Raw genomic sequence first — 14,565 nt, 5'->3', positions numbered from 1 at the left:
GCATAACCCCAGTTATGGAAAAAGTGGGTGTTTTATCCTTGTGGCTTCCTGTGGTCTCCCTTCCGAGGTTGGGGGTGGGGTAGGCTTGACAAATAATCTAATGTCACTCTTAGAGTCAAAGGATAAAGCAGGATCCCTTGAGGATTTTTGTCACTGTTTCAATATTTCTCAGGATTCTCTCTGTAAGCGGAAAAGCTCATTAGAATATACTTTCCTTGTTGCTCTTTAGTAAATTTCTCAATTTTTCAAACCCAAAGTATTTTTTAAAAAGAGTTCATTGATTTATTCATGAGATAGATAGATAGAGAGAGAGAGAGAGAGAGAGAGAGAGAGAGGGAGAGAGAGAGGCAGAGACACAGGCAGAGGGAGAAGCAGGCTCCATGCAGGGAACCCGACGTGGGACTCGATCCCGGGTCTCAAGGCTTGAGTTAAACCGCTGAGCCACCCAGGCTGCCCAAAACCCAAAGTTTTAAAAATCTTTTTCTTTTGTACAAAACCTTTAAGAATAGCCAAAGATGGGCTCTGCTTTTCAGCAGTAGGGCAGAATTATATTTTTTTAAGTAGTATGGCAGATTAGGTATCCTAATTCACTGAAAACAATCAGAAATACAGGATAAAGCATAAACAAATATTTTTAATGCAACACCAATATTGTAAGTAGATATGAAATAATCAGGTCAAAAATGAGATGAAAGCGGCACTCGCCTTGAGAGTATTTGCCAAACCTGGTGAACCTAATTTCACTTTGCAATGGTTGGGGCTTTGGGGAAAGAAGACAGACTCTGTCCAAATTATGAGGCCAAAAATAGAATGTCACCTCAGAAATCTGGGACCCAAAAGGGCTAAACCATCAGGGATGCCTGGGTGGCTCAGTGGCTGACCATCTGCCTTCAGCTCAGGGTGTGATCCCAGGGTCCTGGGATCGAGTCCCGAATCAGGCTCCCTGCGTGGAGACTGCTTCTCTCTCTGCCTATGTCTCTACCTCTCTCTCTCTTATGTCTCTTATGAATAAATAAATAAAATCTTTAAAAAAAAAGTGCTAAACCATCAGAGTGAGGGTAAACTAGAAATGAATAGGCTCTACATCACTTTAACCCCAAGCCCAGGAAGCAAGCTATAGCTATTTAAAATGGGGCTAGGTTGAAAAAAAAAAAAAGTCACCTAACAGAATTTGCAATCACAAGAGCACTTTGCTGAAAGTTTGCACACCACATTCATACCACACCTAGAGATCTAAAGAGCTTCAAGCCAAGAATTTAAAGTAGTACTAAACTGACGTAGTGTCTCCAGGAACCTGGTAGAAGCAAATCCTCCCTGGAGAAACACAGCTCTCGAAGAATCCCAAAAGATAACGTTCCAAAGAAAATGTCACACACACAAACACACACACACACACACACACACACACACACACACACAAAGTCACAGAACACAATAACAAAGGCACTGTGAAGAAGATTCAGCAGAAGTAATAGAGGCAAAACTGACCTAGAAAGATTTTGGATACCAGAGGCCTAATGCATATAGATTCAAATAAGCAAAAGGGAAGCTTGAAAATAAAAGATGATGAGATCATAAATAGTGACCAAGGAAAAGAAATGTCAAAGAAACAATGGGAACCTCTACAAGTAGAAAACATAATACCGGAAATAAAAACACAAAGGGCAGTTTTATTAGCAGACAAAAATCACTAAAAGGAGCATATTTCATGGACAGAAAGATATGGCTGAAGAAGTCATCCAAAATGGGATACAATCATACAGAGATGGAAAACATGACAGAAACGTTAAGAGACACAGAAGATAGGAATGAGAAAGTCGAATATATGAGTAACTGGAATTTCAGCAGGAAAAGAGAGAATCAATATTTATGTGGATTTAAAATGTTTAACAATTTAGGAAAAACCCTACAGGAAATATTCTATTCAATAGTAATATTCAAGTTTTTCCTTTAAAATTACAAACAAGGGCAGCCCGGGTGGTGCAGCGGTTTAGCGCCGCCTTCAGTCCAAGGCGTGATCCCGTAGACCCGGGATCGAGTCCCATGTCAGGCTCCCTGCATGGAGCCTGCTTCTCCCTCTGCCTGTGTCTCTGCCTCTCTCTCATTCTCTCTCTCTCTCAGCCTGTGTGTGTCTCTCATGAATAAATAAATAAATAAAATCTTTAAAAAAATAAAAAATGAAAAATAAAATAAAATTACAAACAAGTGGGGGATCCCTGGGTGGCTCAGTGGTTTAGCGCCACCCTTCAGCCCAGGGTGTGATCCTGGAGACCCGGGATCTAGTCCCACGTAAGGCTCCCTGCATGGAGCCTGCTTCTTCCTCTGCCTGTGTCTCAGCCTGTCCCTCTCTCTCTCTCCCATGAATAAATAATTCATCTATTTCTATTCATCTCCCATGAATAAATAAATAAAATCTTTAAAAAATAAAAAAATAAAATTACAAACAAGTGGCACCTGGCTGGCTCAGTCTGAGGAGCAAGTGATTCTTCCATCTTGGGGCTATGAGTTCAAATCCCACACCGGGTGTAGAAATTACTTCATAATAAAATAAAATCTTTAAAAATTAATAAGTATATAACTAATAATTATATTATTATACAAAGATATCAATTCTCTCCAAAGTTAAATACAGATTCAGTGCAACTCCAATCAAATTTCCACTAAGATTCTTTTGTTTGCATTGCCTATCAGTAGCGAAAGGACAAAATTTCAGTAGTGGTACTAGGCAATTGTTTTCATATGAAAAACAATAAAAAGTAAATTTAAAATAAAGTTCCAATTGGATTAAACACCAAATTATGAAAGGCAAAGCTCAAATCAATGCTCCCATTAGACCCGGGTAAGAGTAACCTCTGCCCTAGGTCCATGATTTATTTATAGGTGCTTGCCCTGGCCTTCCTCTAGCCAATCCCCTTCTCAAAAAAGTAGAAGTAAGGGGCCTACAGGACCAGAGGGACCTAACCACGTGCAGAGACCTCTACCCCTCTGTGTTCTCTAGAGAGTGGACTGTATTATAGGTGAGCATATCCGTAGGCTCTGGTGCTCCAGAGGTGCCCAAGATATGGCCACTGTGGAGGCAGGTATGGAATGCAGACATACGGACATGTCCACATATGGGTAGTAGAACAGTACAGGATACCCCAAATATGGGACAAAAACAAGGTAGGAAAAGAAGGCAGAGGACTCGGGGAGGCCTCTGAGCCTCCACCTTTCAATGTAAAACTCTGTAAAGAGTCCAAGATTTTCTAAATTCAAATCTGGCCTCCCCTGTCATGAGGAAGATTTCTTTGGCAAGGTGGGTGGATAGGGTATATTTTGTTTTAGAGTATATTTATTCCATAGTTATTAGCCAGATTTCTAATTTATTTTTTTAGAGATATTATTTATTCATGAGAGACACAGAGAGGCAGAGATATAGGCAGAGGGAGAAATAGGCTCCCTGTGGGGAGCCCAATGCAGAACTGGATCTCAGGACCCTGGGATCACGTCCTGAGCCAAAGGCAGACGCTCAACCACTGAGCCATCCAGGTGTCCCAGATTTCTAACCTTTTAAATATTAGACATAGGTATATTGGCCTGTTTGTACTCTTCTTCTGGCCCCAGCTATCAGCTTGTCTGCTACAAGACAATCTAGGGCAGCTTTCAGGGCAAACAAAGTCTTATTGGAACACAGCTTTACCCATTCAACTGATTCCTGATGTAGGGTGATAATTTAAAAACTTGAAGAAAAAACAAAGCTTAAAACAAAACCCATAGAGTAAGAATTATAAAGGAGCAGACTAACAAATTTATCTGTATTAAAACTAAGACTGTGGGTTCATCAAAGGACAAAACAAAACAAAACATCTCAAAGTGAAAAGACAAGCTACAAACTGGGGTATGATATTTGCAACACATAAAACTGACAAAGGACTAGTCTATAATCAGTTAAAAAAAAAAGGAAAAAGTCAAAGGATACATTTAAACTGAACAAAAACCAGACATTTTACAGAAGAGGAAACAAGTACTGCAATTATAAATATGATAACATGCATTAGAACAAGGGAAACAGAATTAAAATCATAATTTGGTATCATTTAATACTGAAAACATTTTCCAAATTTTAAAGTCACACTTGGAGTTGTAGGTATTCTCTTCCTCTTCTAGAGAGGATTTAAATTAATCCAACCACTGTGGAAGACAGTTTATCATTACCTATAATAAAGAACACAACACGGACATCCTATAATCTATCAATGCCAGAACTAAGTGTGGAAACTAAAAGCCCACTCTTGACACATGAATGCCAAGAGAGATATACATGAAAACATTTACAGTGGTATGTTTTCTGAAAGAAGAATGCCTCCTCCTCAAAAGAAATACAAACAGCACATATACCCCCCACGGATACTGGAATGAATGACTCTGGTGAGATTCACACTATGGACTACAAAATGAATGAAATACAGCCATAAATATTAATCTGGATGAATCTATAAAACATTACATAATAAGCATGTATTCCATTCATACACATTTCAAAAACAGCAAAATTCAACAATATGGTATCTAGAAATATATATAACCCTAAAACAACAGAGAATGATTAACACAAAATCCAAGATCATGGCTATCTCCAGGTGAGGGGGCGTAAGATACACAGGCATTTCTAAAGTACTGAAAATGTTTTCCTTTTTAACATGGGCAATAGTTACACTATGCCTGTTTCATTACTTTTATTCAAACTGCACACAGATAAGTACATACACTCCTTGATATGCGTGACTTAAGTCAAAGAAAACAAAATTTAAAAAACAGCAATATTGACATGTTTCTGGAGTCTGCTTAAGATTCTGGCCAGTTGAAACCAGGGGACTTTTTACCGCAAAAGTAAAATCTATGTGTGTCTGGAAGAATTCTTACCCTATGCAGCTTTTTCAGTATTTCTAAGAGAGCCTTAACATGATAGTTGTTCTCAGAGCTTTCAGTCCAGTAATGCAGCTGAGCAGTGACGGCTCTTTTAAACATCTGGACCAGCCTGATGAATGCAGCTTCCTGCAGAGAGGCCCAGTACTCCTCTGAGGGATATAAAGGTAAATAATTGTTAGCATGTCATTTCTCTTGGATTCTTAAAGGTAAACATACTATCATATGTATCAGAGTTACAAAAACATTTGTAATAAACTTTTTAGTAAATATAACTGCAATGAAAGTTAAGAATGTAATGCCCTCAAAAAAAATCCCTTGACAATAACAAAATCATGAACTTGATCTAATTAATTTGTGGGGAAAAAACTCGACAAGATGAGTCACTTTCCCCCTCCCCCCCCAGATAAAATAGCATGCTATTTTAAAAACCAGATTTAAGAATTAATCACAATTGCACAACTCTCTTTCCTCACTCCCAGCATGAGTTTTTAACTCTTAAAAAACATCTGTCAGGGTGCCTGGCTGGCTCAGTCAGTAAAACATGCGACTCTTAGTCTTAGGGTTTTAAGTTTTAGCTCCATATTGGGCATGGAGCCTACCTAAAAAACAAAAAACAAAAAAAAAAACACAAAAAAAAACAAACAAACCGAAAACAACCCCCTCCCCCAAGGGTGTCTGGCTGGCTTGACGCATGATTCTTAATCTGAGGGTCATGAGTTCAAGCCCCATGTTGGTCCTAGAGCTTACTAAAAAAAAAAAAAAAAACACATTAGCAACTCTCAGCATTGTAAAAAAGCAAATGATGGTTTAAACTAGCTTTCATCACTCATCTAGATTTAATAAAACATAAGAAAGAATGGACTTTCTAGGGCTGAATATGCTGTTTGTCTCAAAAACCTCATTAAAATCTAATCAAGCCCCTAGACCTAACTTCCAGTGTACTAGAAATACAGGAAAGGTGAAAATAATCAGAAAAATCGAGATGTGGGGCATTCTATAGGACAACTGACCTAGACTCTTAAAAAAAAAAAAAAAGCCTGTAAAATACTTTTAAGACAAGTGCAGGAATCTGAATATAGCCTAGATATTAGATATTATAGAATTATGGGCTAATTTTATTAGGTGATAATGATGTGGTAATGTAGGATCTCATATTCTTAAGAGATGCATGCTGAAATATTACAGGTGAAATGTCATGATGTCTCCAATTTACTTTCAAGCACTTCAGCAAAAATAAAATGTAATTTGCATATAAAGAGAAAAGCACACATGACAACAGCTTAACTGTTGTTGACTCTAAGGTAGAGGGTATTCGGATATTCGTCGTATTCTTCTTCCAACTTCTATATATGAAATTTTTCATAATGAAAAGTTGGGGACAAAGGACCTCATTACCAAATCACACATGTACCATTACAAGAACTCTAAAAAGGTAGTAAAGCAATCTATTTTGGAGGACTATAATAATTACTACAGACTTGGAGTAGCACCTTTACAATATGCTAAGAAGATGAACTTATTTACAATTATCTAAGTTTTGCTATAACTTTACCAGACATGTTTCTACTGAGAGGATGGTTAAAGTATTTTCAAATGTAAGTTATCAATCTTACCCAGAACTCCTAAAGATTGGTCACTCATTGCACAAATAGCCTCTGCAAAAGGAACCACCAGGCTCTCCCAGTTATTATAATCATGCATCATGGGGCATTCAGGGAGAAGGAAGAAAATCTCTAAAGCTTCTTGGTGTGGAGAATGAAATGGAAGATTTTTGAGCAGATTATCCTTGAGACTTGTTGTTATCTGTGGTCAAAAAGGATCAGGGAAAAGACACTCAAAACACAGCAAGAACTGGATGTAACTTGTAATAAAATAACATCTAGAACCTGGAGTTTCATTCCACCGAGAAACTGGAATAACCATTCAGTCCTAAAACCCATGTTTACATCCAATCTCACAAAGCCCCCCAACTACCCAATGTATAGACATGTGACAAGTGTTATCCCATTTAATTGCTATGAAGCGTGAAGGAAGTCAAGGAGAAATCAAGTAAGAATTATACAGAATGAACAAGGAATTCAGAACTAACAGGCAGCCCTTCCAATAATAAGTACTACATCCTACCCCCTCATTCCACTATCACACCTCATTAACCCCATACACAAAAACGCAATAACCCCAACAACAAAAACCAACATGGTTTCCTACCATTTCCTCATAGGACCACCTGCCTTATCACAAACTTTCTCCTCTACCAACGAAAGCTTTTAATCCTTCCAATCTCCTTACCATTTCCTCAATTCAGAACATAAATGTTTGGGGAAAATACACACGAAAAAGAATACAGGCAGCCCCTGGTAAGGGGGATGTTCATATCAAAAAGTGTTCTCATTTCTACACTTATGTTTAAAATAATTGTAGGGCAGCCCCAGTGGTGCAACAGTTTAGCACCGCCTTCGCTCAGAGCATGATCCTGGAGACCTGGGATTGAGTCCCACGTTGGGCTCCCTGCATGGAGCCTGCTTCTCCCTCTGCCTGTGTCTGTGCCCCTCTCTCTCTCTCTCTCTCTCTGTGCCTCTCATGAATAAATAAAATCTTTTTTAAAAAAATAAATAAAAATAATTGTAAATAACATGTTGTCCGTATTCTCTGTACCAATCTCAACAAATCCTTTAATCATCTTCCTTATGGCCATAAATTGACAAAATTCCCTCTAAGAGAGTGTGTGCATCTATGTATAGGGGTGTGTGTGTGTATGTACAGATGAATGACTTAGACTATTTGTCATCTATGTGACTACTAGAGCAACCATTTTGCCCCATGGGGCCAATTCCTGAATGCTAGCTGAATTTCACCTGATTTGGATATGCTACAGGGTCTCAGAGACTCTCTGGAAACAAAGTATTTCTTCGGAAATTTTGAATTCTTACAAAAAAGGTTTTAGTGTGTTTTCTTTTTCTAAACAAGAATCTAAAGAATACCACCATGTTAGCAATCCAGTCCTTCTGGGTTAACTCTTTAAAGTCGTTTCTTGCTTTATTTAAGTCCAAGTGAATAAGCATCGTTTCTGCAGCTATTCTATAGAAGGAAGATAAATTTAAAAATAGATGAGTAAGTAAATAGATGAAGACACTTCAAAATCAAATATTTGATCAGATTATTTATCTGAATGAAGAGTTTCTTCTAAACTTTATTTCATTTCAGGAGTGCCCGGGTGGCTCAGATGGTCAAGCGTCTGCCTTTGGGTCAAGTCATGATCCCAGGTCCTGGGACTGAGCCCCACGCTGGGATCCCTGCTCAGGAGGGAGTCTGTTTCTCCCTCTGCCTCTGCCTCTCCCCCATGCTCATGCTCGCTCACTCGCTCCCTCTCTCTGTCTCAAGTAAATAAATAAAATCTTTACAAAGATAAAAATATAAACCTTATTTCATTTAAATAAAATTATTTTTTCCCTCAACTTTACAATTAAAGGTAATCTGACTAAATACAAATACAAGTGAAAATGTAGTTGACCACTTATGATTATTTCTAAAGGCTTTAAAATATATCAAGACCACATTAACAATATACCTACTATCCAAGTTTAACTCAGATATTATATTAAATATTTATTTTTTTAAAAAGCCACAAAAAAAATTAGAGGTTTTTCACATTTCTGAAAAAAATGACCATTTCCCCCAGTTACATGAACTGAAAGTCAGGATCAAAAAAAGGGGCTTCAGGGACACCTGGGTAGCGCAGTTGGTTAAGCATCTGAATCTTGGTTTCAACTCAGATCATGATCTCATGTGTCCCGGGATTGAGCCCCACATTAGGCTTCATGCTAGGCATGGAACCTGCTTAAGATATCTCTCCCACTCCCTCTGCCCCTCCCATTCGTGCTCTCTCTTTCAATTAAGTAAATAAGTAAATTGGGCTTATTGGGCATGATCCTGGAGACCCTGGATCGAGTCCCACATCAGGCTCCCTGCATGGAGCCTGCTTCTCCCTCTGCCTGTGTCTGCCTCTCTCTCTCTGTCTCTCATGAATAAATAAATAAAATCTTTAAAATAAAATAAAAAGGGGAGCAGCCTTCAGAGCAGTAAATTCTTAGTGTTGCAACGAAAATTACTAATGAAATGTTTAAATATCTTAACTTGTGAATTATATTTATTCTTAACATATTTATGTTCACTATCTTAGAAACACATTCTTTGCAAAATAATACAAATATTTAGTGTCTCAAAATAGAAAACATTTTTTAGATATATATTATATAAATATTCAGGAAAAGAGATGCAAAGCTGTTCTTTCATAATATTTAAAAATTCAAAGAAACTTTAACATCTTGCATTAGGAAATGGTTAAATTAAGGTATGTCCTTACCATGGAATAATCATGTAGCCATTATAATGACGTTAAAGAAAAATATTGAATAATATGAAATGAATAAAATAGAAAATGGACATATATATTAAGGATAAAGTAATACATATAATCCCATTTCTAGTAAAAAAATAAATTTTCACAGAAAAAAGATATATACACAAATGCTATTCCTCTTAAATGGTGCAATATGGGTGATTTTCGGTGTTTTCATCATAGGTCTTTTTTTTTGACATTTTCTACAGTGCACATATATTTGTTTTTGTTAAAAAAAGCTAAGTTTTAGGGATGCCTTGGTGGCTCGGTCAGTTAGGTGTCCAACTCTTGATTTCTACTCAGGCCATAATATCAGGGTCATGATCTCAAGCCTCATGTTGGACACTTAGTGGGAAGTCTGCTTGAAATTCTCTCTCTCCCTCTGCCTTCCCACTCCACATGCACGTGCGTGCACTCTCATATAAAAAGAAATAAACATTTTTTAAAAACTTAGTTTTTAAAGAAACACAGAGCTAGTTATTTTACCCTTAAGCCTCTTTCTTTCTTTCTTTCTTTCTTTCTTTCTTTCTTTCTTTCTTTCTTTCTTTCTTTTTTTTAAGATGAGATGGCATTCCTTCTTTTTTTTTAAGATTTTTAAAATTTATTTATTCATAGAGACAGAGACAGAGAGAGAGAGAAGCAGAGACACAGGCAGAGGGAGAAGCAGGCATCATACAGAGAGCCTGATGTGGGACTTGATCCAGGGTCTCCAGGATCACGCCCTGGGCTGCAGGCGGCGCTAAACCGCTGTGCCACCGGTAAGCCACTTTCTTTATAGTCTTTCATTTTTTAAATTAAAATACATGGGACCCCTGGGTGGCTCAGTGGTTTAGCCACTGTCTTCAGCCCAGGGCCTGATCCAGGAGACCGGGGATTGAATCCCACGACAGGCTTCCTGCATGGAGCCTGCTTCTCCCTCTGCCTGTGTCTCTGCCTCTCTCTCATGAATAAATAAATAAAATCTTTTAAAAAATAAATAAATACAATTGATACATAATATTGTATTAGTCTCAGGTGTGTACATAACAAATTAACACATATATATGCAAAATAATTACATCAGTCTAATTAACATCCATATAGTCACAAACTTATTTTCTTATAATGAGTACTTATAAGATCTACTCCCTTAGCAACTTTCAAATATATAATCCAGTATTAACTATAGTCACCATGCTATACACACTAACAGAATCTTGAACTTTATAAATACATATATGTGTTACCTTTCCTTTAAGAAACTTCCAATCAGACAAGCAGGAGATGAAAATATTTCTCTGATTTCCCTGTATTACAAATAAGATGGTGGTTAAATCATAGTGTATGCCTCATTATAGCATGACATGATAAATAAAACATCTCATAACTGTCCTTCAAACTTCTCAGTCTCTGATTTGTTTGCATATTGCCTTGGACAGCTAAATGTCTATTCTATTCCATTTTCTCAATCTCAAAGTTTCAGTGGCAAATGTGAGTAATAAAAAGTATGTACTCAGAGAAGCCCCAGGGAAAGAGGAAAAGGAATGACCCAGGGTATTTCCTTGAATAAATAAGACATTCCCATCCCACCCAGCTTTCAAGCCCTATTTATTTCTGTTCCACTTAAGAAAAAAAAATTACCAGAAATTAAATGGGAGGATGGGGGTGAGGAGGGTATGCTCAGTTCCACTTGGAAGTAATAGCACAAGTAGGTTTTTTAAATGATCAAAGTACAGTTGATATAGAATGTCATATCAGTTTCAGGTGTAGCACCCAGTGATTTGACATTTCCACATATTTTTTTTTAAGGATTTTGTTTATTTATTCAGAGAGAAACAGAGACAGAGACAGAGACACAGGCAGAGGGAGACACAGGCAGGCTCCATGCAGGAAGCCCGACACGGAACTCGATCCCAGGTCTCCAGGATCACACCCCAGGCTGCAGGCAGCGCTAAACCGCTGTGCTATGGGGGCTGCCCGACAATTCCACATATTATGCAACACTCAGCATGGTGATTATAGTCACCAGCACAGTTCTTGATCACCTATGCAGATTATGATGTAGCTATTTTATACAACCAATTTTCAGAATTAGGAAATCATACCTAAAAATATCTCTAAAAAGAAATATTTATAAAAGTAAATATAATCTTTATAGATGGTATGAGTTGTATCATTTTGAGCAAGACTGGCCACTCTGTTCAGCTGTGAATAGGAAGTCTACAAAACAAGTGGTTTGGTCAAAGGTCAAAGAGGGATGGGAAACTATATAGGTTGTATCTGCTACTCAGAACAGTCAGTCACAGAGTGTTTGGGTGGCTCAGTGGTTGAGCGTCTGCCTTCGGCTCAGGTAGTGATCCTGGGGTCCTGGGATAAGTCCCCACATCAGGCTCCTGCAGGGAGCCTGCTTCTCCCTCTGCCTATGTCTCTGCCTCTCTGTGTCTCTCATGAATAAATAAAATCTTAAAAAAAAAAAAAAGAACAATTACAATATATGCAAACATATCAAGGATCCAGAGAAGTCCTCCAATAAAGAAAGCTGCCCTCATGGAGTTTATATGTTAGTTGTGATGTTAAATTTTAATGTGTCAATTGGCTAGGCCATGGTACCTAAATATCTGGTCAAACACCAAGCCAGATGTTGCCATGAAGATATTTTTTAGAGGAGATTATCATTCATGTCAACAGACTCTGAGTAATGTGGATCATCCCCCTTAATGAGGGTGTGCCTCATTCAATCATCAAAGGCCTTAAGAGAAAAAGGCTCCCAGGCATCGAGAATTCTGCCTTCAGACTGCCTGAGGACTCAAGCTGCAGTATTAACCTTCTCTGGGTCTCCAGCCTGCTGACCTACATTACATATTTTGCACTTATGAGTTTCTACAACTGTGTGCGCCAATTCCTCAAAAAGAAACCTCTGTCTCTACACACACACATGCACCTTCTCCGTTGTTTCCCTGAAGATCTCTGGCTGATGGGCCATGGGGGACCACAAAACCTCATGTCTCTGTACTGTGCAGAACCAGCCAGGGCAAAATGCTACTTTACAGAACTGTATGAGCAGAGAGACACATGGGTTGTACCTTTTTGTATTTTGCCACTGCTTAGTCCCCACGTCAGCGATCCACCTCTTTATGGTCCCCTCATTCAGTGTAGGAATTCTCCTCCTCAGATTAACATAGGGATTCTGTGCATAAACAAGCAAGTAAAACACAGGAATTGATACCCAACAGAAATAAGTATCCAACTTTGAGGCACATTCTAAGGATACAGGGCATACTAATTTTTAAATATGGATAATATAGCTATGGGAAATCAAAGATTTTACCAAGAAGTAATCAATCATTGGCCTGGTTATCAACTTCTTGCCCAAGGGGCTTAAAAATTAAAACCAAGGTAAATTTCTCTGAATGTTCCAACACTCAGCACTTTAAATAGGTATTAGGAGAGTCAAACAAGTATCACACAGCCTCAAGGGGAAGATCCTACAAGGGCTGTAAGAGTGAGAGGAACTCAGTTTGCCTCAGCAGAGTAGGATGAGAAGGTTATGAACTTATTATTCACAGGCCTATGAACCTGTCTTTCTTAGTTCTGGCCAGCAAAATCATTTTAGAATGTCAACCTGATGGCCTGCTAGGATCCTGACTGAATGCCGCTGGCAAGGCAAAGGAAAGATCTAAGGATATCTGATTTGACATTTACCAGAGACAAATCTGCTGATTTCTGTGAGTCAATACTTATTCAGTTTAGACAATCAATAATGTTTAGCTATTCCCTGAAGGTCACCTTAGGAACTAGGTAATTTTGAAATTCACCACACTTGGGATCCTGAAACCCTTCATTTTGTCTAAAATACCAAGTTACGGGGACACGTGGGTGGCTCAGTGGTTGAGCATCTGCCTTCAGCTCAGGTGGTGATCCCAGGGTCCTAGGATAGAGTCCCTCATCAGGTTCCCTGCAGGGAGCCTGCTTCTTCCTCTCCCTATGTCTCTGCCTCTCTGTGCATCTCTCATGAATAAATAAATAAAATCTTTAAAATAAAATAAAAGGGGATCCCTGGGTGGCTCAGCGGTTTAGTGCCTGCCTTTGGCCCAGGGCACGATCCTGGAGTCCCGGGATCGAGTCCCGCGTTGGGGTCCCGGCACAGAACCCGCTTCTCCCTCCTCCTGTGTCTCTGCCTCTCTCTCTCTCTCTCTATCATAAATAAATAAATCTTTAAAAGATAAAATAAAAATAAAATAAAAGTAACCAAACATCTAGAGATCAATTTTTACCTTTTTGCCCATCCAGAGCAAAATGCTTTGATTCCCTCCAGCAATCATTATTAACTCCTTTTCTGAAGTACGGCTTTCTGAAAGGAAGACAGAGAAAGTAAGAATGCAGAAGAGACACTGGCACAAACATGCACACTCGGTTTAAATCTTTCTTCTTAAACTTAGTCCTTTCATCTTTCTGATACACAGATGTAACACATTTCACACCCATAAAGAAGAAACAGACATTTCCTTCAGGGTAATATCTAGTTGGCAAACAGAGGTGACCTGCAATGTGACATCAGTTTGACATATATAATTAATGCAAATGTTTATATAAAATAGTCAAACTAGTATTTGATTAGTTAACTGATCCCTGCTTTAATTCAGGTCTCAGTACTAAAAGCTGTCTTCTAGAACTCAGGATTTAACCAATACCTATTGACTGTAAAGAATGTAAATAGCACTTCAAAAGACTAAGTGGTTCTAAGAAATCAAATATATGAACTGCTCAAAGAAATAATCCTACTGTTCATTTTCCTAGAACTTAACTTAAAAGAATTCTGGTACCATAGATCACCACTAAGGTTTCAGAAGCAAGTAACCGAAGTGCTCTGAAGCAGTTCTATACCAGTGTTTCAGAGTGCTGTGACTCAGGCCACAGTTCAAATCCAGCCAAACCACTGAGTGGCTGTTAAGAAGTGGCTAACCCTTCACCCTCCAAGTCTCTGAAAGCACAGATCTCGCAGAACTGTTTAAGGACCAGTGAGATAACACATGTCAGCACAGTTACAGTTCCTGGCATATGTCAGCGGCTCAACATTCTCAGGGCTTTATGTGATTGTGAGTCAGTTGCCAGGTAAAAAAAAAAAAACCCCAATCACCACGGAATTAATAGGTCTCCTGCAGCATATGCCTCTGGATCCATATAATCTATTTTATGTTCTATCATTTTAGGTCCACGTTAATTTTAATCTAAAGGGGTAAGAGAAAACTAATGGTTATTTTAACTTGATTGGTTATACT

At 38.4% G+C, this 14,565-nt stretch overlaps 1 protein-coding gene across 3 annotated transcripts in view; it reads right to left on the bottom strand.

Moving 5' to 3' along the window:
- The window catches only part of HERC5 (HECT and RLD domain containing E3 ubiquitin protein ligase 5), a 43,305-nt gene that overhangs the window by 17,465 nt on the left and 11,275 nt on the right, over positions 1–14,565 (bottom strand). For all 3 annotated transcript variants that reach the window (XM_077882823.1, XM_077882824.1, XM_077882825.1), the window contains 6 exons: positions 13,561–13,637; positions 12,370–12,473; positions 10,534–10,593; positions 7,893–7,986; positions 6,522–6,711; positions 4,903–5,057 (listed from right to left, as the gene is read on the bottom strand). In XM_077882823.1, the coding sequence (XP_077738949.1) occupies positions 4,903–5,057; positions 6,522–6,711; positions 7,893–7,986; positions 10,534–10,593; positions 12,370–12,473; positions 13,561–13,637 (680 nt within the window). The remainder of the gene's footprint in view (positions 1–4,902; positions 5,058–6,521; positions 6,712–7,892; positions 7,987–10,533; positions 10,594–12,369; positions 12,474–13,560; positions 13,638–14,565) is intronic.

Source organism: Canis aureus, chromosome 33 (genome assembly GCF_053574225.1).
Source record: "Canis aureus isolate CA01 chromosome 33, VMU_Caureus_v.1.0, whole genome shotgun sequence".
Lineage (NCBI taxonomy): Eukaryota > Metazoa > Chordata > Mammalia > Carnivora > Canidae > Canis > Canis aureus.
Note: the sequence above shows the minus strand (reverse complement) of the source record. Positions and strands in the feature narration are given on the sequence as shown.